Source organism: Heptranchias perlo, chromosome 3, assembly GCF_035084215.1.
Source record: "Heptranchias perlo isolate sHepPer1 chromosome 3, sHepPer1.hap1, whole genome shotgun sequence".
Classification (NCBI taxonomy): domain Eukaryota; kingdom Metazoa; phylum Chordata; class Chondrichthyes; order Hexanchiformes; family Hexanchidae; genus Heptranchias; species Heptranchias perlo.
Genome location: NC_090327.1, coordinates 16,979,028 through 17,004,592, shown reverse-complemented (window position 1 = coordinate 17,004,592; position 25,565 = coordinate 16,979,028). Strand labels below are relative to the sequence as shown.

At 44.8% G+C, this 25,565-nt stretch overlaps 1 protein-coding gene across 1 annotated transcript in view; it reads left to right on the top strand.

Annotated features, from left to right (window-relative positions):
- The first annotated feature begins 21,954 nt into the window (after positions 1-21,954).
- Positions 21,955-25,565, top strand: part of LOC137310587 (ras-related protein Rab-31-like) — a 94,896-nt gene continuing 91,285 nt past the window's right edge. The window contains exon 1 of the mRNA XM_067978326.1: positions 21,955-22,142. Within this exon, the coding sequence (XP_067834427.1) occupies positions 22,104-22,142 (39 nt within the window). The 5' untranslated portion in view covers positions 21,955-22,103. The remainder of the gene's footprint in view (positions 22,143-25,565) is intronic.

Below are 25,565 nucleotides of genomic sequence, written 5' to 3'. Positions count from 1 at the left end.
GAAAAGTGACAGATTGGGGTTCAGTCAGGTTTTAAACAGGAGACTGCGAGGGGAAGGCCAGTGTCTCGAAGCTAAAATGCAGAAAGTCAATTGTTGCAGTTAGAAGTTGTCTTGAAAGAAAGGTAATGCCAAAATCAAGCAATTCAACCCGCAAAAAGGACACGTCATGTTGCTGATTTTTTTTCTAATTTTTCAAGGAGAGCAGTGAAACTGAGTGGAGAAAGTGAGGTTTGTTTACAACTGTTACTCTGCGGCAGTGAAATTGGTCCACACCAGGGTCATAGCAAATCGGCAGCCCTTTTTACACTGTGCCGGATTTTCTTTTCCAGTGGCGTAGACCAATTTCACCGGTTTGTTCACTTGCTGTCTGTAAAAGAAAGCAGCCTAATGGTTCATATCTAGCTCCGTCTCACTAAAGTGTTTTTTAGTTCACCTGTTAAAAGATTGAAGAAGACATTACTTCCAGTTCCGGTCACAATGCGGTATATTTGTTACAGCCCTAGGTTATGCCACAGTATAATCAGATATTGGGCTGTACGGGCATTATCCCGAATGTAAGGTGCTCAGACTACTTATGGGAGAGACCGGTGGACACGAGAGAATTTCTATATCTGACCCAAACTTGTAAAAGTGACATTTCATCTATTTTCAGGGTGAAACGCATAAATAAACTTGAGCATCAGAGTTAGAATTCCCTGATTGCTTTGTGCATCAGTGGATCTCAGCTATACAAACCAGGAAGGTTCCTGGTTTTATTCCCACTCAGTGATGAATGAGCTGATCTCAACTGGGGTGGCAGTTGGCGTGCTACAATTAGCCTGAGTGCCCCTGAGCTAGCGAGGGCAAACTTCAAATGGTTGTGGCGTTGGGGGGGGGGTTGGATTCCCATTCGCAATCACTATCCTAATGACACATTATGGGCCAATTTTATAAAATCACGCTCACAGTGTGGAACCATGCTTACCGGGAACAGATACTGAGAAATCACAGGCATGCTCCCCATTATTTCCTGTCCATTACAATTAATATTTTCCAATATGATCATGGGTGAAGAATGGCCACTTGGATGAGGTACTGTAGAGCTTCTGACACCCATAGTCCTGTAGCCCAGCTTGATTCAGTGCTTTCAGGAAAGTGGAGTGGGAAACTGGGGAAACAAGATTCTGAGTTAAAATTAATTTATTGCCTCCATTACTTATACTAGATGCAATGGGTTTTCTAGAATCAGCTTTTACACATGCTTTGGATGGGGACTTGCTGAATTGCCAGCTAATCAATCGCAAATAGAGGTGTGTGAGCAAGACTGTCAGCCAGAGGTCCTGCATAGAGTAGAATGACAAAATAAATTCTTCAAGCTACCTTCAGGAAATCCGTTACTGATGAATCAACGGTTCAATGTAAAAGTGAATACAATTACCTCTGGCCAAGGAAGTGAATGCAGCCAAGGACTTGTGCTGTGACATCAAGATAGATGTCAAGAGGAAGGCAGCCAGGATGGAGCTTTCCGCAAGTGTTGTTGGCTCTCTCTTCCAGCATTCCTGATACAAGAATGTGAACTACAAATTCAGGTTAAAGGGTATGATGTAGTAGCTGTTACAGGGACCTGTTTACTCAGCTGGGCATGATTGAGAGCTAAATGTTCCAGGCTATAGAATCTTTAAAAAGGATGGGGTAATTGGGAAAGGAGAGGAAGTAGCAATATTGATAAAAGACACAATTACAGCAGTAGACAAAAGGGATTTCAGTCAGGACGATCAGTCAATAGAAACACCATGGGTCGAGTTGAGGAACAGCAAAGGATGCAAGACTCCGGTAGGAGTTGCCTACAGACTTTTTGATAGTAATGATGTAGTAGGGGATGTATAAAAACAGAGATCAGGGAAGCACATAGCAAAAATAATTTGGTTATAATGTTAATTTTGACAAAGGCTCGGAGAAGCAGAACACCTCAGTAGTAAAGGTAATGATTTCATAGAATGTATTCGGGACAGTTTTCTCGAATAATGATTTAGAACTAACAAGGAACAGGCAGTACTAGATTTGGTGATGAATAACGAGCCAGAATTAGTTAACAATCTGACAGGGCACATTTTGCAAATAGTGACCATAATATGATTGAATTTGATATTAGGTTTGAGAGGGAGAAAGGAGAGCCACAACCCAAGGTTTTAAATTTAAATAAGGCAGACTTTGAAGGGATAAGAAATGAATTGACCACAGTAAACTGAACTGTTAATGGGCAAACCTACAGAAGTTATAGAGAGTTGAATATCCAAGTTTCCAGATGACACTAAGTTAGAAGGCAGAGTAAGTCGTGTAGATGGGAGCAGGAAGTACAGTTTCTGTACAGAACATTATTATTACTCAAAGTATTTCCTGGGAATCTCTGGTTTATTTTTAAGTGAGGCTTATTCTTCATAGTGGGACATCCATGTTCAGTTTGAACTGATAATGACATGGATGGCTTCCCAAAAAGTGACTACTTAATTTGCAGCTTTGAATAATTACAATGCATGTAGCATCTGTTACAATTTCAGTTGCATTGCAAGATTGAACACTTTCTATCCAACTGAAAATTTTAGGTTGCAGTCAGGAGACTGTTGATTAAAAAAAGAAGCAACATGGTTGGGAAAACATATGATCAGTGCAATACTGCTGGCAAAGAACAAGCATGCTAGTATCCTGAAACTAAGCCACACTATTTTAAACAAATGCATTCGAAATGTATAATTTACAAAACAACTCAGTAAAAATAATTTTAATGCACTAGAATACTGAGCAAAATATACAAAGTTCTGTAATTATGGTGCAAACAGATGAGATCAAATTCATTTTTGCAGCTGTTTAATTGTCCTTTTCCTTATTATTGTTTGATTGAATGATACACATTATAGGAAGGGCTGACAGCTGCCTGTTTTTGTTATTTCTAAAAACGATAGCAATACAAAAGTTGGTCAGAAATTAAATATAAGTAAAAACCATGACAAACCCTCAAACACCCTTGTGCATCCCCTTCATGCTCACGACACGTTTGCCTTACGCTGCCTACTGCACATCTGTGATGCATGCCCTGTGGCTGCAGCACAGGTAATGGCAGGTTGAGTGAGGCTGACCGTGAAAGAGATGCACGAGAGGGTGAGTATGAGATAGAGCCATGAGATTGTATGAGGATTGGGTTGAGTGGTAGTGGCGGGATGAGTACTGGCGAGGTGAGTAAGTGCAGGTAAGATGAGGATGAGCTTTGAGTGGGTATGAGGGGTGATGTGACAGAGTAGTGTTGGCAGTGCAGAAGGAGATGTGGGGTGGGGGCGGTGATGTGTCAGACGGAGTGTAGGGGAATGAGTAAGTGTACTCACTTTGGCTGACCTACTTAGGTCATTGCAGCACCTCCTGCACTGTATTCAGGTGCGTGATATGTTGGTGGTGCAGGTGACCTCCTCTGCCACCTCGAGCCAGGCCTTCTTGGTGGCAGAGGCAGGCCGCTTCCTCCCGCCCGCCGGGGGGGAAGATCTCTGTCCTCCCCCTCCTCCCCCTCCTCCTCCAATGATACCTGGAGTGAGGCATCATTAACCTGGGAGCAGCCTTCCCCCTGGGCTGCTCCATGCTGTAATTTTTCCTATTTGTTGCAGCATCTGTCAGAGGAGGACTGCCCCTTTAAATAGAGCTCCTCCAGCTGACAGACCTTACTGTGCATGCGCAGTCCGCCCGACGCGCAGATCAGCAGTGGGGAACCCGGAAGACCAGGTAAGTGGATCCAATTAGGCTTCAATCGCGTGCGGGGCAGACTGATTTCACCGGGCGCGTTACCCACGTGCCCAATTGCCCCCCCGCCGCGAACCCGCAGCCCTCCTAATATCGAGCCCAATATCTCAAGTTTCTCCTCATAATTTAATTAATTGAATTTAAATTCCCCAGCTTGTCCAGTAACGTAACCACTATGCGACTGTAGCCATGTTGTGCCCTGTTATACACAGTCCCATTCTGTCTGGTGCATATTGAAGTGCTCCCCCATAACGATCAAGGCACCTAAATCACACCTTGAGCAGCCCTATAGCATGCTCAACTGTAGACCTGGTGGTGATGTGGCTGTCGTTATATCGATGCTGTTGCTCGGTGATGGGGTTCCTCAGAGGTGTCATGAGCCACGTGTGCAGGGGGCATCCCTTGTCCCCGAGCAGCCCACACATGGGAAACACGCTGAGGATGCTTCAAAATCTTACCCCTGCCAAAATGTGAAGAAAATTAAGTACTTCAAGTACTTAAACCAGCTCAACAACTGTATAAATGATTATCCTGCCGGCTTTAATTGCCGGTGGGACTTCCGCATTTGGGAGGTGTGCGCGCACCCAGACGCGTCAATGGGAAACCTGGAAGTCTGCGGGTTGGAGCCGGGCTCCGAATCCGAACGGGATTTCCTCGATTTTCGGAGACCCCCGCCCCCAATGCATCTGCAATTTCCCAGGAAAATCGAGCCCTATGTATTTGCACCCATATCCTTTCGACTCATCTGCATCCTTGATTGTCTCCCCGGTATCCTGGCCAATATTTATCCCTCAACTGACATCACTAAAACTGGTTATCTGGTCATTTTCACATTGTTGTTTGTTGTTGCTGACGGAAAATTGGCTGCTATGTTTTCATACATTAAAATGGCTGTAAAGCATTTCGGGACATCCTTAGGTAGTGACAGGCACTATATAAATCCATGTTCTTTCTTACTTTCATTGAGTCTAACATCTCATTCCTGTTTTATCCTTTCTGAAATACATTACCTTACACTTCTCCACTTTATATCTGTCACCTGCCTGCTTAGTCTGCTAATCTGCCTAAGTCCTCCTGAAGGCCCTGAAAATCCACAGACCATTGATCATGATGTAAGTGCCAGTATCCACTCGCTGGGAACCTATCTGATGACCCTGCTGGAATATCTGGGGTCAGGCACATTGGCTCCTGTTCCTGGTCCCATCCTTGTTTTCGAATCCCTCTATGGCCTTGCCCCTCACTATCTCTGTAACCTCCTCCAGCCCTACAACCCTCCCAGGTCTCTGCAGTCCTCCAGTTCTGGCCTCTTGCACATCTCCAATTTTCATTGCTTCACCATTGGTGGTTGTCCCTTCAGCTGCCTAGGCCCTAAGCTCTGGAATTCCCTCCCTAAACCTCTCCACCTCTCGCTCCTCCTTTAAGAGGCTCCTTAAAACCTACCTCTCTGACCAAACTTTTGGTCACCTGTCCTAATATTTCCTTATGTGGCTCAGTGTCAAATTTTGTTTAATAATGTACCTGCGAAGTGCCTTGGGATGTTTTGCTTCATTAAAAGTGCTATATAAATGCAAGTTATCGTTGTTGTTGCCGGGGGAGATACTCTATTTTAAATAATCTTGGTGGGTGCCGATTCTACTAAGAACATATTTCAGTGGCCTATCATGGGGTGGGGGGGAAGAGAAGCAGTGAAGGCCAGAACCTTGCACCAGCAGTGGCAGCCCCAGCAGCATTTTGGTAGATGCTTATCACCTCCCATGTAGAGGGTCCAATTTCCGATGTCAGCCTGCTTTTGTCTTCGAGTGACCAGGTCAAGACGTAGGCCTAGTCACCCAGGTGGGTCCAATTCCGCTTGCTGGAAGGCCAGTAAACCTACTTGCACCTGGGACCCAGGCTGAGGCTGAGAAAACTACTGGCCTCAGAGTTCCTACCCCTGGTCATGCACCCTCTGAAGTAGGGGATCATGTTTGAGACAGACAAAGAGTCCGACCCAAACAAGCCCCCTGGAAGCTGACCGGGAGTGTTTTCATAGGCCTGTGGATTTTCAGGGCCAATGTCTTTTGCAGTCTGAGGGAGAAGCCAAGCCATTCAATTCAAATACAAACATCTTGTGGGTTTTGTTTGTTTATTGTTTGATGGACAGGTCTATTTGAGTTTAAGAGACACATATTTAAATTTCCTTTGATTGGTCAGATAGTAAAAGAATTGAGCTCATTTTCCTGGCCCTTAAGCGTGACCACAAAGAAAGAACAGATCATTGGAAATATGCTACACCCCGAAGTAGGTCGACCTGCCCATGGGCATGTGGCAGGCACACATGGTAACCTACCACTGGGCAGATGCCCACACCAAATAAGAAGTCCTGCTGCAGGCCCTAAAGGTGCAGAAGGTGGGAGGGAATGTTTGAATTCACCTTCAACTTTCCTTTGAGGACTGACCATTTACATTGTTTTCAGTGGCCTGGCTGCCTTGTCTTGTATACATTTTACATTGTAAGTCTGCAATCCTTCCTAATTGTTTGTTCTCTATTTGTCTTTGCTACTATGATACTATGATATTGCTCCATCTGAGATCAGTTAACTCAGGCTAGAGATCAAACTTGGGGACTTTCTTTTTTTATTACTCAGCAAGAGAGCAGATGATTAATTTTTCCACAAAGTCATTGGTAATACGTAATGTAATGTATGTTTTTATATACACTATGTTTGTTTTATAATTTTAATCATAACCTTAGGGCTTCAGTTGCTATGTAGCTAGATATGCTTAAAAATAGCCCGATGCTTCTTGCAGTGTTGTGTTTTTCTAAAGTTTTTGTACGTCCTTGTCATGTTAATAAAGCCATATCCAATTCCAAAACTGTGAGGGAGGGACAGTTGAGAACCTTTTAGCTTTTTCACTACTTTCAAGACTGTCAACATAAAGCCTCGTGTAAGCTGTGATGTTCCTATCTAACATGTTGGGTAGAAATTAGTCTGGGCCTGTTTTCGGTCCCAAACTCGGCAAAGCACGAGGAGCGCGCCCGAACAGAGAGGCCGGAGGCCAGCCCAACATTGGGCCTCGGGCCTCATCTAAACTTGAGATATTGGACTCGATATTAGGAGGGCTGCGGGTTCGCGGCGGGGGGGCGATTGGGCGCGTGGGTAACGCGCCCGGTGAAATCAGTCGCACCTTCACAGGCAGCTCGGCCTTCTCCAGGATTGAATTTCGGACTGCTTGCCGTGCCGGCATTGGCCCTCAGGCAAGTTCTGGGAGGGGGGTGGAGTGGGCAATGGTGGTGGGGGGGTTGGTTGGGGTGGGGGGATGATCGCCAGGACTGTGGAGTCGGTGAGAGCACTCCTGCTTTTTCTGGCTCCATAGGAAGGGTTTTTAAAAAGAATTAAAAATAAACCTACCTGTAGTTGGCTGCTGTGGGGGCTGCGGAAGAATCCTGCCCCACACATCATAGAATCATAGAATCATAGAAGTTTACAACATGGAAACAGGCCCTTCGGCCCAACATGTCCATGTCGCCCAGTTTATACCACTAAGCTAGTCCCAATTGCCTGCACTTGGCCCATATCCCTCTATACCCATCTTACCCATGTAACTGTCCAAATGCTTTTTAAAAGACAAAATTGTACCCGCCTCTACTACTGCCTCTGGCAGCTCGTTCCAGACACTCACCACCCTTTGAGTGAAAAAATTGCCCCTCTGGACCCTTTTGTATCTCTCCCCTCTCACCTTAAATCTATGCCCCCTCGTTATAGACTCCCCTCGTTATAGACTCCCCTACCTTTGGGAAAAGATTTTGACTATCTACCTTGGCTAATTTTGTATAGGGGTCCTTCAACAGGCGTCAAGCCTCTAATAAACATACTCCGCCTAAAAAATAGGCCTCACAAATTTAGCAGTGGGACCAATGTCTGCGTTGATTGGACGCAGACCTTCCCATTGCTAAAACACGCTTTGTGCCCGTTCTGTGCCCAATAAACAGGCGCAATGCATTCCGATTTCTACGCCGTTATGTCCATTGAAAGATTGTGGCTCAGAAGCTCTGAAATATTAGAACATATTGTTTCAGTGATAACTATAAGAATGTTATTGTGGAATAACTAATATGATAATTTTTCTTTTTGCACAACTGGACTTTTTTAAAATGATGCGATAGGTGAAATATAAACCATCTTTGTGGTCAGTTTTCAAAAACCATGAATGATGAATCAACTTTGTGGTCAAACAATGTTGTAACATCTGCATGCAAAGCAAACATTGTGTCTATTTACAAGAAATACTGATAAGAGTTACAAGAAGTAGTCATGATGAGAGCACATGGAATTGGAGGTAGCCTTTTGACTTGGTTGGAAGAATTGGTTGGGAGGAAGGAGACAGGGAGTGGAGATAAAGGGAATGTACTCAGATTGGCAGGATGTGACAAGTGGTATTCACCAGAGACTTTTTATCATATTTATTAATGACTTGGATGAAGGAATAGAGAGTTGGATATCCAAGTTTGCAGATGACACTAAATTAGTAAGGACAGGTGGTGGTGCAGGTGGGAGCAGAAGTTGCAAAAGGACATAGACAAATTGGGCTCGATATTAGCACCCGCTATTGGGTGCATTCCTGGTGGGGGGGCTCCGAAAATCGGGGAATCCTGGAGCGGGTCGGGAGCCCAGCTCTAACCCGCCCACTTCCGGGTTTCCCACAGACGCGCTGACATGCGCGCGCAGCCCCCGCATGTGGGACTCCCGCAGGCAATTAAAGCCGGCGGGGTGCCACTTAAGCTATTTATTTAGGTATTTCAGGTCATTTACAGACCTGATTAAGGAGATATTTTACATGGGGTGGGATTTTGCAAACAACTGGGACTGTTTCCCGTACTGGGGGAAACACTCCCAGTTCAAATGGACATGTTGCAGCCATCAGCCTGTGGCAGCTGCAAAGGTCCATTTGACAGGTGTGGGGGGGCGGGGGGAGACCCTCACTCATTGCAGGAGGCCACTCTGTCACTTGGGACAAAGTTTGGCCTCCACGACCCTCCCCCTAACAATCAAATTCACCAACTTGCACACTTACCCCGGTGTCCAGACACATGTACCTACCTTGCGGACCCCCTCAGATGTACATTTTCCGGATGGGGGCCGCCGTAGCTGCAGTCATGGCCTCCTCGGAGGGCGAACAGCATCACCAGCCTCACCAGCCTCGCTGGCCGCACTGTCCACCTCTGACACGTGGAGCTCCACAACACAGTGCTGTGACACATCCACCTGCACATCAGGAGGGAGGGCAATCGCAGAGAGAGATGCATCGCAGAGGGCACTACCCTCGCCACAGGGTCCTCAGACCGAGGCTCAGCTTCCTGGACCTCTCTGAGCAGCAGTGCACACGGAGGCTCAGAGTCACTCGACATGTAGTTGTGGACATCTGCAGCCTCCTTCATGCCGAGCTGCTCCCGGATGGCCCGAGCACCATCTTCTTACCTGTCGCTGTCAAAGTCACCACTGCCCTCAACAATTTCTCCTCCGCATCCTTCCAGGGTGCCACCGGGGACATCGCTGACATCTCTCAGTCGTCTGCGCAAAAGAGCCCTGAAAATACACCTACACCCAATTCGCAGTGACACAATGGGTGGCATCAGGTGTGGGTCTTCATTGTGATCCTCAGGAAAGGGCATTATTGCACAAACCAGACAAGATTCGCAAAGACGTGGCAGTAGTGGTGCCAATATAATATGTGATGTGAGTTGCTCAGAAATTAAATATAAGTAAAAACCATGACAAACCCTCAAACACCCTTGTGCATCCCCTTCATGCTCACCACATGTTTGCCTTACGCTTCCTACTGCACATATGTGATGCATGCCCTGTGGCTGCAGCACAGGTAGTGGCAGGTTGAGTGAGGCTGACTGTGAAAGAGATGCACCAGAGGGTGAGCCTGAGATAGAGCCATGAGATTGTATGAGGATTGGGTTGAGTGGTAGTGGCGGGATGAGTACTGGCGAGGTGAGTAAGTGCAGGTAAGATGAGGATGAGGTTTGAGTGGGTGTGAGGGGTAATGTGACAGAGTAGTGTTGGCAGTGCAGAAGGAGATGTGGGGTGGGGGCGGTGATGTGTCAGACGGAGTGTAGGGGAATGAGTAAGTGTACTCACTTTGGCTGACCTACTTAGGTCATTGCAGCGCCTCCTGCACTGTATGCAGGTGCGCGATATGTTGGTGGTGCAGGTGACCTCCTCTGCCACCTTGAGCCAGGCCTTCTTGGTGGCAGAGGCAGGCCGCTTCCTCCTGTCCGCCGGGGGGAAGATCTCTGTCCTCCCCCTCCTCCTCACCCCATCCAATAAGAACTGAAGCGAGGCATCATTAAACCTGGGAGCAGCCTTCCCCCTGGGCTGCTTCATGCTGTACTTTTTCCAATTTCTTGCAGCATCTGTCAGTGGAGGACTGCCCCTTTAAATAGAGCGCCTCCAGCTGACAGACCTTACCGCGCATGCGCAGTCCGCCCGACGCGCAGATCAGCAGCGGGGAACCCGGAAGACCAGGTAAGTGGATCCAATTAGCCTGCGATTGCACGTGGGGCAGACTGATTTCACCGGGCGCGTTACCCACGTGCCCAATAGACCCCCCCCCCGCCGCGAACCCGCCGCCCTGGTAATATCGAGCCCATTAAGTGAGTGGGCAAAACTATGGCAGATGGAGTTTTACGTAGGCAAGTGTGACATCACCCACTTTGGACTCAAGAAAGATAAATCAGCGTATTTTCTGAATGGTGAGAATCTTGAAACAGTGGAGGAGCAAAGAGATTTGGGAGTCCAAGTACACAAATCATGTAAAGCTTGTTGATAGGTACAAAAAGCAATCAAAAAGGCTAATGAAATGTTGGCCTTTACCTCAAGGGGGCTGGAATTTAAAGGGGTGGAAGTTATGTTACAGCTGTATCGAGCCTGGTTTCGATCTCATCTGGAGGACTGCATTCAGCTGTGGGCACTGCACCTCAGGAAGGATATATTGGCCTTGGAGGGGTTGCCACACAGATTCACCAGAATGATTCCAGTTAGAAGGTTAAATTATGAGGACAAGTCTCATAAACTTGGCTTGTATTCCCTTCAGGATAGAGGATTGAGGGGTGATTTTTGACCAGGGTGTTTAACATGTGTTGCAGAGTAATTGAGGACCCTGATCCCTGAGTAAGGGTGTGGCCCTTTTAAGAAACCTCCCCTTTAAGAGGAGGGCTTATGGCCCTTTTAAGAGACTCACCTTTAAGATGTAATTAAGGCTGGAGTGGGTGGAGACCTTCTTCAGTCAGATGAGAATTGAAAGGGTGTGGGACAAGTAAACCAGGGCTGCTACTGTTGTGATAGAGTCTTTGAACATAGTGCACAAGATGAAGCTAGAAAGCAACTGAGGCTGGCATAGGCTCTGAGGCCTGTAAAGAAGCTGATGGGTAGCTGAGGGCAGCTGTAAGAGCCTGGAAATGGGATAGTGTATTAGATGTTGTCAAAGGTATGGTGTATTGGGAAAGTGTACTAGGTGTTGCTAAAGGTACTGTAGTGTGACTTTGTGTGGAGTGAATGAAAAGAAATATGGTGTGAAGTATGAATTTGTCATATGAAGAAGGTTGTGAGTTGGTAGGATTCTGATGTATGGTAAAAGGATTTGGTCGGGTAGACAGAGAAACTATTTCCTCAGATGGGGAATCAAGAATGAGGCAACATAATCTTAAAATTAGATTTTTGTTAGGTAAGGAAATCCAGGGATATGGAGCACAGGCTAATAAATGGAGTTGAGGTGCAGATCAGCCATGGTTTAATTGAATGGCCGAGCAGGCTTGAGTGGCTGAATGACCAACTCCTGCTCCTATAAGTACAAACTGGTATCATTGCTGACAATTATGTCAAAGCTCACTGAAAACAGTGAATGTGAAGCTTTTGCTACATTCCTATCATATTTGGGATTTTTAAACTATTTTCTCACTGTAAGAATTCGGGGGGTGGAAAGAGTTAATTTTAAAGCAAAATACTGTGGCTGCTGGAAATCTGAAATAAGAACAGCAAATGCTGGAAATACTCAGCAAGTCGGGCAGCATCTGTGGAGAAAGAAACAGGTCAATGACCTTTTGTCAGAACTGGAAGAAGTTGAAGATTTAACAATTATTAAGCAAATACAAAGCCAGGGAAAGTGGAGGGAGGAAGGAACAAAAGGAAAGGTCTCTGATAGGGTGGAGGGCAGGAGTTATTAAATGACACAGGGGATGATGGTGCAAGACAAGGAGGGTGATAATGGGACAAGTAAAGAAACAAAAGATGGGTCTTGAGGAGCTGTAAATAGCAACAGCAGAACCATTACCAGCACCTACTGTCTGGAAAAAATGGATAAATCATTTCTAAATCCTTTCCATGAAAATAATAATCAAAAAACCTGAACTGTGACAGTCAACTAAAGAAACTTGTGTCAGGATAATCAGAAGATCAAGTGCTGTTCCTCAAGCTTCTGTTGTGCTTCATTGGAACATTAAGAGGCCGAGGTCAGAGCGGGACGGGGAGTTGAAATGGCAAGAAACCGGCAGATCAGGGTCATACTTGCGGAGTCTTATAATTCCCTCTCCTGCTCCTGCTCCCACGTTGACCTCTCTGTCCTTGGCCTCTTACACCATTCCAATGAAGCTTGAGGAACAGCCCCTCATTTTTTGATTAGGCACTTTACGACCATCTGGATTCAACATTGATTTCAATAACTTCAGATCATAACCACTGCTCCCATTTTTTTTTACAGCAGGTGCTGGTAATGGTTCTGATGTTGCCATTTACAGCTCCTCTAGACTCACTTTTTTTCTTTCTTCCCTTGTCTTATTCCCACCCTCCTCGCCTTGCACATCATTTCTTTGTTATTTAATCGCTCTTGCCCTCCATCATTGTTGTTCTTTCCTCTCCTCCTCACCCCCTGCCCCACCCTTTCCCTGGCACTGTATTTGCTTTAAAAACTATTTCAGCCTCAACTTCTTCCAGCTCCGATGAAGGGTCATCGACCTGAAACATTAACTCTTTCTTTCTTCACAGATGCTGCCTGACTTGCATGTTCTGTTTTTTTTATTTTAATTAATTTTAAAATTTGGATTTTTAAAGGTAAATGTATGTTCACAAGTTAAATAAGACACCGATAAGTGGTTAAGATGCCAATGAGTTAAGCTTTGATGTTGTTTCACTATAGACTGTAAATAATAAGAAAATTCTTAGCCTGCCTCTGCAATTGATTAACCCACACACCAATTGTGTTGGGAAGTCTCGTTTGAGATTTTTTTTTGAGCTTTTTTTTCCACTTTGGCTTGTCTGACATCCAGTCTTGGATGATCTAGTTTCCTTCAGCCAAACATTGTAAAGACCAAAGCCATTGTCTTCGGCCCCTGCCACAAACTCCATACCATTGCCAATTACTTCATTTCCCCCCCCCTTGCTTGCTACCTCAGGCTGAACCAGACTTTTCAACCTTGGATTCCTATTCGCTCCTGAACTGAGCTTCCCACTCCATATCCTCTCCATCATAGAGACTATTTACTTTCATCTCCATAATATTGCCCACCTTCATCCCTAACTCAGCCCATTTGCCACTGAAACCCTCAACCATGCCCTTGTCACCTCCAGACTTGACTTCTTCAGCTCTCTTGGCTGGCTTCCCATCCTCCACAAACTTCAGCTCAACCAAACCCCTGCTGCCTATATCCTATCCTGCACCGTCCCACTCGCCCATTACCACCATCTTTGCTGGCAAGCATTGTCCCCTGCTTGCCAAACACCTCATTTAAAATTCTCATTTTTGTCATTAAATCCCTTCATGGAATTCCCCAACCTATTTTGTAACCTACTCCAACCCTACAAACCCCACTTCCCCTCCCGGACTCTGTTCTCAGATTCTGTCTCTTGTGCCTCCCCACTCCTTTCAACCCACCACTGATGGTCATGCCTTCAGCCGCCTCGATCCCATGCTCTATAATTCGTTCCCTAAACACCACCCCCCACTCCTGTCCACCTCCCTCTCCTCCTTTAAACCCTTCTCTTTGACTAAGCTTTTGGTCACCTATCCAAATATCTGCTTCTTTGGCTTGGTGTCTATTATTTTGATTACGCCTCTGTGAAGCACCTTGGGACTTTTTTTTTAAGTTAAAGGTGCTATATTAATGCAAGTTGTTTTTTTTTTCTCTTTCTGACTGTGAGCAGAGGGAGATAAAAAACAAAGATACAGGTTGTCAGTTAGATCCAGCAAAAGATGTGAAGTTAGTCAGGTCTTCAAACAGAAAGCTGCAAGGGCAAACTTTGACAAGGGTCAGAAGTGATATGTAGAAGTGTAGTTAGGTATTCTGTTTAAGTCAAGTAAGATGACCCACTGACGTGGGCAAGCATAGCGTAGTCATTATTATGTATTATTTTGTATTTTGTATTATACTGTTTGAAATAAGTGAATCCAATAATAACTGTTGCTCTGCATGTTTGTACACAGTAAAATTAAACAGTATAACAATTGATGTCTGGCCTTATCTTACCATGTTTTCTCAATTCACCCTGAGATCGAGGAAGCACACATGTGGAAGACATGAATATCCGATTCAGATCACAAGGGGGTAATTTGGTACTCCCTTGAGTTATGCTATCATATAGGTCAATATTGGGCAGTTTAGGCACACCCCTAAATGAAAGACACTCAGGCTGTTTAGGGGATAACTAGCACCGCTGTACCTGATAGAATATGTAAGGCTAGACACTAAACTTGTAACAATCCCAATCCCTATAATTACTGTTTGGTCACCAATTTTGCTTCAAGGCTAATCAATTTGACTTATGGTGCTCTCATGGTCCTCCAGTGCAAAGGACAAAATTAAATCATTAGTCTTTGATGTTTTTAGAAAAGTTTGACAGAAAATGACATTCCTGTTGAGAAGTTGGCCTGCTGTAGGCTGTTGAACAGCTTATACAACTTCTGATAGGAAACAAATGCTTGGTCATTCTTCTTATCACAGTGCATACAAAGAGTTCTATTAGAGAAATGTGCTTGGGTCCATTTTGTTTCTCATCTTCATCTCACGACATCGAATGTGACATTGTTCTTCCTACTGGCAACCTATACAGAATGGTTACAACAACAAAAACAATAACTTGCATTTATATAGTGACTTTAATGTAGTAAAACGTCCCAAGGCGCTTCACAGGAGCGATTTTCAAACAAAATTTGACCGAGACACCTAAGGAGATAATAGGACAGGTGACCAAAAGCTTGGTCGAAGAGGTAGTTTTTAAGGAGAGTTTTAAGGAGAGTCTTAAAGGAGGAGAGAGAGGTAAAGAGGCAGAGAGGTTTAGGGAGGGAATTACAGAGCTTAGGGCCGAGGCAGCTGAAGGCACGGCCGTCAATGGTGTAACGATTAAAATAAGGGATGCGCAAGAGGCAAGAATTGGAGGAGTGCAGAGATCTGGGAGGGTTGTCAGGTTGGAAGAGGTTACAGAGATAGGGAGGGGCGAGGCCATGGAGGGATTTGAAAACTAGGATCAGAATTTTAAAATCGAGGCCTTTCAGGAGCCAATGTAGGTCAGTGAGCACAGAAATGATGGGTGAACGGGACTCAGTGTGAGTTAGGATACAGGCAGCAGAGTTTTGGATGAGCTCAAGTTTATGGAGGATGGGAGGCCAGCCAGGAGAGCATTGGAATAATTAAGTCTAGAGGTAACAAAGCATGGGTGAGGGTTTCAGCAACTGAGGCAGGGGTGGAGATGGGTGATGTTACAGAGGTGGATGTAGGCGGTCTTGGTGATGGAGCGGATATGTGGTCGGAAGCTAATCTCGGGGTCAAATAGGACGTCAAGGTTGCGAATGGTCTAGTTCAGCCTCAGACAGTGGCCAGGGAGAGGGATGGAGTCGGTGGCGAGGGAACGGAGTTTGTGGCGGGGACCGAAGACAATGGCTTCAGTCTGCCCAATATTTAGTTGGAGAAAATTTTTGCTCATCCAGTGCTGTTTGTCTGACAAGCAGTGTGACAAATCAGAAACAGTGGAGGGGGCAAGAGAGGTGGTGGTGAGGTAGAGCTGGGTGTCGTCAGCGTACATGTGGAACCTGACGCCGTGTTTTCAGGTGATGTAGGTGAGAAATAGGAGGGGACCAAGGATAGATCCCTGGGGGACTCAGAGGTAATGGTGCGGGAGTGGGAAGAGAAGCCATGGCAGGTGACTTTCTGGCTACGACTGGATAGATAAGAAAGGAACCAGTTGAGCGCAGTCCCACCCAACTGGACGACGAAGAGGCATAGGAGTAAGATGGTGTGGTCAAGCATGTCAAAGGTTGCAGACAGGGGTCGAGAAGGATGAGGGGGGATAGCTTATCGTGGTCACAGTTTTTGAGGGGGGTGATGGCAGTTTTGAAGGGGAGGGGGACAGTACCTGAGGAGTGCGAAAAGTTAACATCAGCTAACATGCGGCCAGGAAGGGAAGTTGGGTGGTCAGCAGTTTGTAGGGAATGAGGTCGAGGGAGCAGTGGGTGGGTCTCATGGTCAAGATGAGCTTGGAGTGGGCATGATGGGAAATAGGAGAAACCAGAGAAAGATGCAAGTTCAGAGCTGGGACAGGGGAGAACCATAGGGCAAGGTTGGCTTGGTGGGCAAGGGGAAGGGAGAGAAGCAACAGAACGGATGGTCCCAATCTTAATGACAAAGTAGCCCATGAGCTCCTTGCACTGGTTGTTGGAGGTGAGGGTGGAGGAGGCAGGGGAGAGGGGTTTAAGAAGACGGTTTGTAGTGAAGAGAAGCAGGGGATTATCTTTACATTTCAGGATGATCCTGGAATAGTGAGCAGTTTTGGCAGAGGAGGGCAGGACCCGATGGAGCTTTATGAGGTCCAGCCAGATCTAGCAATGAATGGCTATACCAGTTGTCCACCATAAACGTTCAAGTCTGCGTCCCTTGGATTTAAGGGAGCAGAGATGAGGGCCATATCAGGGGGACCGACTGAGGTGAGAAAGTGTAATGGTTTTAATGGGGACAAGGGCATCAAAGGTGGAGGTGAGGGTATGATTGAGCAGATTGGTAGCTGCAAAAATGTTGTGGCGAACGGAGAGCCAAAGGCTAGAGAGTTGGGAATTTGAAAGTGCCATTGTAAGTGACTGGGGGGAGAGTTTTTTCTAGGGGTGAACACAGAAGGACGTGGGGTTGGGAGGGGGAAGGGGATATGGTTGGAGAGGGATACAAGGAAGTGATCAGAGATGGCCTTATCTGTGATTGACACGATGGGAGTAGAGAGGCCACCTGAGATGGCAAGGTCGAAGGGGTGGCCGTTAATTTGGGTGGGGGAGTTTATATGGAGGGAGAGATTAAAGAAGGATTGGAGGGCAGTGAATTCAAAGGAAGAAGAGCATGATGAGTTGAGATGGAGGTTAAAATAACTGAGGATGAGAAGTTGCTCAGTGCAGAGACTGAGGGAAGAAAGCAGTGAAGAAATCTCAGTGAGAAACTTGGCGTGGTACTTGGGTTGGCGATAAAGAGTGAGGATTTTAAAGGAGTGATGAGAGGGATGGAACAAGGTGAGATTCTCAAAGGAGGAGTAGGGGGACAGACTAAGGGTTACCTCCCAATTTGAAATACACTGCAGGAAAAAATAGGTTCCTGGTAGATAAATGGTGTGTTATCCCGAGTGCTGACAAAATTAAGTCAAAAATGTTATCAAAAAAGATTGCCTGTGATGTTATCCAGCCACATTTAATTTATAAGGACTGTATTATCTCTATAGTTGAAAGTGCTCAGTTCTTTGGCTTTATATTTTCTTTGTATTTACGCTAGGGCAGAAAAATAGTACAGATGGTTTGAAGAGTGGGATTCTTCAAGAAAGTTTATCTCCTCATGTCATCCTTAGTGACACCAAGGTTATAGAAAGTCTATTAAGGCCCACTGATTGAATACTGCAGTCCTGCTCAATAGCCAGGAAAAACTCATCTCTTGCCGGTTAGTGCAAAACTTAACTAACAGTCTTAATGAAGAAGATCCAATCTATGCCAGGGGCCACATACTGGAGAAACACATTGACTGTCATTCTCCACTTTAGGAGATCTCCATGTTTATGGTAGGATTCAAGAGCTACTGTAGCTCCACCTCAACATTCTGTATCAATCTCACAGAACACCAGCTTCACACAACACACTTCTGGCTATGTAAGCCTCTGCCGGATGCTATTTATTAATAGGTATAATTTAGTTGAGGGGAGGAGCTTTACAAGGAGACACTATGATCAGTTGAAATGAATGAAGGTGTGGGCAAGCAAAATTCTTAGTAGGAAATAGGATAGCAAAATAAAATTCTATTTGGAAAGTTGCATTGAAGTAGAGAAGCACAGAGTCATGACAAAGAGGAAATAAATGGGAGCTAGAACTAATTGCATTTAACAAAAAAAGGCAATCTTTTAGCAAAGTGTTATTGAGGAGATGGCGTGTTTATTAGAATCATAAAATGGTTACAGCATGACCCATCGATCCTGTGCCAGCTCATTGTAAAAGCAATCCAGTTAGTCCCATTCCCCCGCTTTTTCCTCATAGCACTGCAAATTTTTCCCTTCAAATATTTATCTAATTCCTTTTTGAAAGCCCCGATTGAATCTTCTTCCACCGCCCTTTCAGGCAGCACATTCCAGATCATAACTACTCGCGGCATAAAGTTTTTCCTCATGTCGCCTTTGGTTCTTTTGCCAATCACCTTAAATCTGTGTCCTCTGGTTCTCGATCCTTCCGCCAATGGGAACAGTTTCTCTTTATTTACTTTATCTAAACCCTTCATGATTTTGAACACTTCTATCAAATCTCCTCTCAACCTTCTCTGCTCGAAGGAGAACAACCCCACCTTCTCCAGTCTATCCACATAACTGAAGTCCCTCATATCTGGAACCATTCTAGTCAATCTTTTCTGCACCCTCTCTAAGGCCTTCACATCCTTTCAAAAGTGTCCAGAATTGGACACAATACTCCAGATGTGACCAAATCAATGTTTTATAAAGGTTCAAAATAAGTTCCATACTTTTGTGCTCTATGCCTCTATTTATAAAGCCCAGGATCCTGTATGCTTTTTTAACAGCTTTCTCAATCTGTCCTGCCATCTTAAAAGATTTGGGCACATATACCCTCAGGTCTCTCTGCTCCTGCACCCCCTTTAGAATTGTACCATTTAGTTTATATTGCCTCTCCTTGTTCTTCCTGCCAAAATGTATCACTTCGCACTTCTCTGCGTTAAATTTCATCTGCCACACATCCACCCATTCCACCAGCCTTCTATGTCCTTTTGAAGTCTATCACTCTCCTCCTCATTGTTTACTACACTTCCAAGTTTTGTGCCATCTGCAAATTTTGAAATTGTGCCCTGTACACCCACGTCCAAATCATTAATATGTATCAAAAAAAGCAGTGGTCCAAGTACCAACCCCTGGGGAACACCACTTCCTTTGGTTCGAAAAACAATCGTTCACCACTACTCTCTGTTTCCTGTCACATAGCCAATTTCGTACCCATGCTTGCCATCATGTGACTCATACTGTAATATTTTTGTTGGTCTAACAGAAATGTTTTTTTTATTCGTTCATGGGATGTGGGTATCACTGGCAAGGCCACCATCCCTAATTGCCCTTGAGAAGGTGGTGGTGAGCCACCTTGAACCGCTACAGTCCGTGTGGTGAAGGTTCTCTCACAGTGCTGTTAGGTAGGGAGTTCCAGGATTTTGACCCAGCGACCATGAAGGAACGGCGATATATTTCCAAGTCGGGATGGTGTGTGACTTGGAGGGGAACGGGCAGGTGTCGTTGTTCCCATGTGCCTGCTGCCCTTGTCCTTCTAGGTGGTAGAGGTCGGAGGTTTGGGAGGTGCTGTCGAAGAAGCCTTGGCGAGTTGCTGCAGTGCATTCTGTAGATGGTAAACACTGCATTATATTAGTTAACATACCTGACTGTTCTCCCCCTTTTGTTTTGTTCCGTCCAATAAAGCAGCCTATTTATTTTCCAGTATCAGTTACACCGAATTACATAGAGGCTGCAGCACAGAAACAGGCCATTCGGTCCAACTGGTCTATGCCGGCGTTTATGCGCCATCCGAGCCTCGTCCCATCTTACTTTATCTCACCTTATCACCATATCCTTCTGTTCTTTTCTCTCTCATGTACTTCTCTTGCTGCTCCTTAAATGCATCGACATGATTCGCCTCAACTACTCCCTGTGGTAGGGAGTTCCACATCGAGTTCTGATAGATGTTAACCTGTCTTTTCAGATGCTGACAAACCTGCTGTGTATTTCTGGCATTGTGTGTTTTTTATTTGAGAATTTCTAAATAATTATGCCCGACTACAATATATTCTTCTAGCTACTACCTGTACACTGAAAAAACGGTCTTCTTTTAGCACTAGTTCACATGCTGCTATCACCATCCCTGATTAGTATTACCCTACCACTAACTTATCCGAAAACTTAGTTTTCTAAGAACTGAAAAACAATACCTCATTTAAAAAAAAAAGTCATCAAGCTTCCAATTGTAAGCAACTCTGACGCATTTAGTAATAAAGACTACCTGATAGAAAGAGATACGTGAATCTGGGGTCCTTTTTTTTAATATGAAAATATACTTTATTCATAAAATTTGTAAAGATACATACAATGCAATTCAAGTCATGCTTCAAACAATAAAATACAGGTCATACAATTTGCAACGGTACATACAGTACAATTCAACGGTCTCGGTACAATCAATACAGTTACGTACCATACATTGTACATACAGTTCATGGTGTACAATATAGGGTGGGGTGGCCTTTCCCCATGCAGCCTTTGCGTAGGTCGCACCTCGCCTCAGTGCGCCCCACAGCACGTACTCCTGCACCTTGGAGTGTGCCAGTCGGTAACACGTGGTCGTCAACAGCTCCTTCAGCTGGAAGACCAGCAGGTTTCGGGCGGACCAAAGGGTCTCCTTCACCGAGTTGACGATCTTCCAGCCGCAGGTGTACGGCCCGGGGAACAGTCCGTAGAGCACAAGAGTCCTGTCTTACCGAACAGTTGGGGATGAACCGGAACAGATACCAACACATCTCTCTCCACACCCTCTGCGCAAAGGGGCAGCCTATCAGGAGGTGGGAGACGATGATCTTCCCGCCGCAGCCTTGAGGGCAGCTCGCGGTGGCACTGAGGTTCCGTGGGTGTTGGAAGGACCGCACTGGGAGGACCTTTCTCACCACCATCCAGGCTACAGGGTGCTGGCTGAAGACACAGAACCCAGTGGGTTAAATTACAGCCTTGCATCTCATCCTGAGACATCTATTATCCTCTATGCATTTACAACTTATGATGTGCAGATGCCAGTGATGGACTGGGGTGGACAAATGTAAGGAATCTTACAACACCAGGTTATAGTCCAACAGTTTTATTTGAAAATCACAAGCTTTCGGAGGCTTTCTCAGGTGATTGTGGGATTCCATGGAAGGTACCGCATATATAGTCAGAGAACAATGCCTGGTGATTACAGATAATCTTTCCAACTGCCCGTTGTCAAGGCAATCAAAGGAGTCGAATAGTGTTCAGACAGAGAGACATTACATACAGGACTACTGAATATACAAACGGTCAGAGCCCAAAGACAGAGAGAGAGAGAGAGAAACATTTGAAAGGGAGAGAGAATGATCAGTTGTATTAAAAACAGATAACTTTTTTTTGTGTTTTAATACAACTGATCATTCTCTCTCTTTCTCTTCCTTTCGGATGGTTCTCTCTCTCTCTCTGCCTTTGGGCTCTGACCGTTTGTATATTCAGTAGTCCTGTATGTAATGTCTCTCTGTCTGAACACTGTTCGACTCCTTTGATTGCCTTGATAACGGGCAGTTGGAAAGATTATCTGTAATCACCAGACATTGTTCTCTGACTATACATGCAGTACCTTCCATGGAATCGCACACTCACCTGACGAAGGAGAAAGCCTCCGAAAGCTTGTGATTTTCAAATAAAACTGTTGGACTATAACCTGGTGTTGTAAGATTCCTTACATTTACAACTTAGGCAGACTTAAAATGACTGTTTGGAAAAGTCGAAGTGCTGATTTTTTTTTAACAGTGCTGTATGTAAATTTAGCATCTCTCCTGGTCTCCTTCACTTACGCAACAAACAGAAGGAACCGTTCTTCTTAGCACGTTTTGTAAAAAAATGAGTAGGAGAGCCTTGAGTATCACGTGACTGTTGGCAGTCAAGAGTTATTGCGGAACAGTTTCCGTTCGCTGTGAGGAAACCGGCTGGTTGCAGGGTTGGAGGACGTTAAGTGGGTAAACAGCGCATTATAATACATGAACGGGGTAAACCAGATTGTAACGAGCATGACACAAGCCTTATAAATAGATGATGGCAATCCGAGAATTAAAAGTCTGTCTCCTTGGGGTGAGTAAGATGGACAGATTTGTTTCTCCCTTTTATTTGTGTACTTTTTTTTAAAAGATAAGTTTTGTTCCTCTTTGTAGTTTCGAGCTGCTGGGACTGGTATTTTCTATCTCCGTTGCTGTTCAGTGCTGTCCCGAGGTTTTCTGCCATTCTTTATTGTGCTTTGAATCCATCCGAGCCCACATTTCTCTGAGACCGGTCTCTCCCCAAATTGCAAACACTGAAGTTTCTGCTGTTGGCCTCGTCCTGCTGTTTGCAATTGGAGCGACTGCTCTAGGTCAATTTTAAGGAATGTTGGGAGTCTCCAAGGAGACATTCCACAGCCAGTTTCTGCAGCATCCAGTCTGAAAACATTTAGTTTCTCGTCTTTCCAAAATTGTTTTATTTTTATTTTAACTTTAAAAACAAGTTAGTAGAATTTGGGTTTAAAAAAAACTTTTTTTCTTGTTTTTTTAAAAAAAACACTTCCTCTTCTGTCACACTACCAGCCCAGAAATGTGGCCACGAAGGAATTGGATGTCACTTGTGCTGTGATGCAATAGGAACTCATCTGGAAATCTTGACCGTTTAGAATTGGTGGATCTAGAGAATTTTGGATATCCAGGAGTAATTGCAGGGCAATTATCCAAGGGGGGGGGGTTCAAAGGACATGAATGCTTTGTGACCGGTTTCTGAACTCCAATATTAGATTGCGTCTTGAAATCACTGCCCAATTTCTGTTGGTTTTTAACATGCTGATTTGATTTTATTTGGGGAATTATTCTGTTTGGCTTTGTGTTGAGTTGGCAGTGGTTGTCAGTATAGACTGCAGCGGTTCAAGAAGGCGGCTCACCACCACCTTCTCGAGGGCAATTAGGGATGGGCAATAAATGCTGGCCTCACCAGCGACGCCCACATCCCGTGAACGAATTTAAAAAAAAAGATATTCATTATCTGGGCTACTCCATGCTGCTTGTACACTATGCTCTTGAGGTATTATTACATGTTTATGGGGAGACACATTATAGTTGATTATGGAGGAATTGTAAGGTCAGAGTATCTTGAGTGAAAGATTCAACTTTATATAAATTGTTTTTGCCCATCAACCTTTGCTTTCCTCTCATCCCACCCCTTCCTCATATCTCTTTTGGTCACACACCATCCTTGGCTGAGCGGTGACATTCTGCAGGACTTCATCACTTTGAAGTCATTGTTAAGAAGGTCTTAAGATGGTTGTTCTTACAATCTTCCTCATCCCATCTTTTGGAAAAATACCCATTGTCTGTGCTGTGTGTATACGGCCACTGTTAATCTATGGTTGGTGAGTAGGAGATATAATTCAAATAGCTTAAACCAGTGAACTCCTCTCTCGTGCTGGGTTACTTTTATCTGGCGTTTGGTTTTATTTTTTTCTTAGGACAGGCTTTATCAAGCACAGAGGCATTGAGTTTAAATTTACACGTGTCCAAGGGACTCGTCTTCTATCTTGTCGCAAATCAAAATGTGAATGTGTTACTTTGTGTATAATGGCATTGTGATGTGCCAATGTTGGGCACATTCCCTTCCAACTGGGATGCTTGCTGCAGGTGCGGTGAATGATGCAGTGTGATGCGAAGTGGCTGGGCTCTTTGCCTCTGGATCTGCGAACAGCAGATCCCCAGGCAACCCTACAGAAACAATGGGAAAGCATTTTGTTAAATTTGAAAGACACTCCTTATAACACGTACCATGATACGTAGTGGTGACAGGTAAATTCCTGTTGCAGAATGAAGGACTAATTCCTTGAGGAAGGAGAAAGATGCAAGAATGCAGATGAAGATTACCCATTTGCTCGTTCCTGTCCAGCATGGCAAGGGCTTGACATTCGCAGTGCCCCCTCCAATTTTCAGCCTTTCCCTTCTATTGTGGGCTTACCTTTTCTTGCAGTCATGTGACTGATGAACTGTTGTTTCCTGAGCTTTGCAACAGCTATGCAGTTGAGCACTGTGCTTCACAAGACAAAAATGCATGAACTTGCTGGCATGCATGCTAGTACAGGAGGAGTCCGTCATAGTTCTACTATCCATCAGTGAGAGGTTTGCACGGAGGATGAAAGGTGTGTCAGGAAGATGGGTGCATTCTGTTAGTGTTAGAGAGAGCAAATGGGCCTATAAAGATGAGGAAGCATCACATGGTGAGAATGCAGCTGTTTGAGGGAGGTGTGTATTTTGCAGACATGCCATTGCCAACTACAGCTGAGATATAAGAACAGTAGTCATTTACATGGCAAACTTCTTGAAAGTGATGGATTTCTTCCTCATCTGGGAGGAAGACCTCTTTACTGCAAAAACTGTATTCACTTACTTTGCGACTTGTTGCTGTGAGAAGAGTGCCTCTGATGACCATAAATGGCAACCCTTCTTGCTTGTCGCCTCCTTCAATATGACCTTAAGGGCTCCCTCAGGAAAGGGAGCTGTCTTCCATGCCCTGGTATACTCCTGGCTCATCTCACCACAATATTTAGCAAAGAAAGCAAAGTGCAGCCAATGGAAAGTGCAGATGCCACTTTAAGGAGCAGAACCTGCACAGTTAGGCTTCTGCCCAGGAATTCCTGCTAACCACAACTTTCATGCTCCAAGCATGTGATGCTAACGGTATGCAAATGAAAGTCCATGAAAAACCTGGAGCGACCCCATCTCTGCACGATAAGTATGGAATGTGCTGTGGCAAATGTGGTTGTGCTGCTGTGCCCCAGCACAATTTCAAACCCACAAAATTGAATTTATGCATTAAAAATTATTTATATATAAATTTAAACTTTCTCAATTTTTAAACTTACAGTCCAGCTATTCTTCCTCATACAGACTGTTGAATCTTAAAGATACTTTTTTTTACACAGCAAAACACTGTGGAAGAGAATGCTCCATAGAACTGGTCTATTTGTAAAAACGAAAGTGTATTGGAGTTCATGTCGGCTATTTGCAGAACCTGCTTCCAGATCCTGAAACATAGGAACAGGAGTAGGCCATTCAGCCCCTCGAGCCTGTTCCTCCATTCAATTAGATCATGGCTGATCTGTGTCTTAACTCCATTTACCCACCTTGGTTCCGTAACCCTTAATACCCTTGCCTAACAAAAATTTATCTCTTATCTTGGCTTTTAAATTTTCAATTGACCAAGTCTCAACAGCTTTTTAGGGGAAGAGCGTTCCAGATTTCCACTACCTTTTGCATGAAGAAATGCTTTCTGACATCTCCCCTTTACAGCCTAGCATTCATTTTAAGGTTATGCTGCCTTGTTCTGGTCTCTTCCACCAGAGGAAATAGGGTAGAAAGAGAGAAACTATCAAATCTTTTAATCATCTTCAACACATCAATCTTCCATATTCAAGGGAATACAAGCATAGTTTATGCAACCTGTCTGCAGAACTTAACCCTTTTAGCCCTGGTATCATTCTGGTAAATC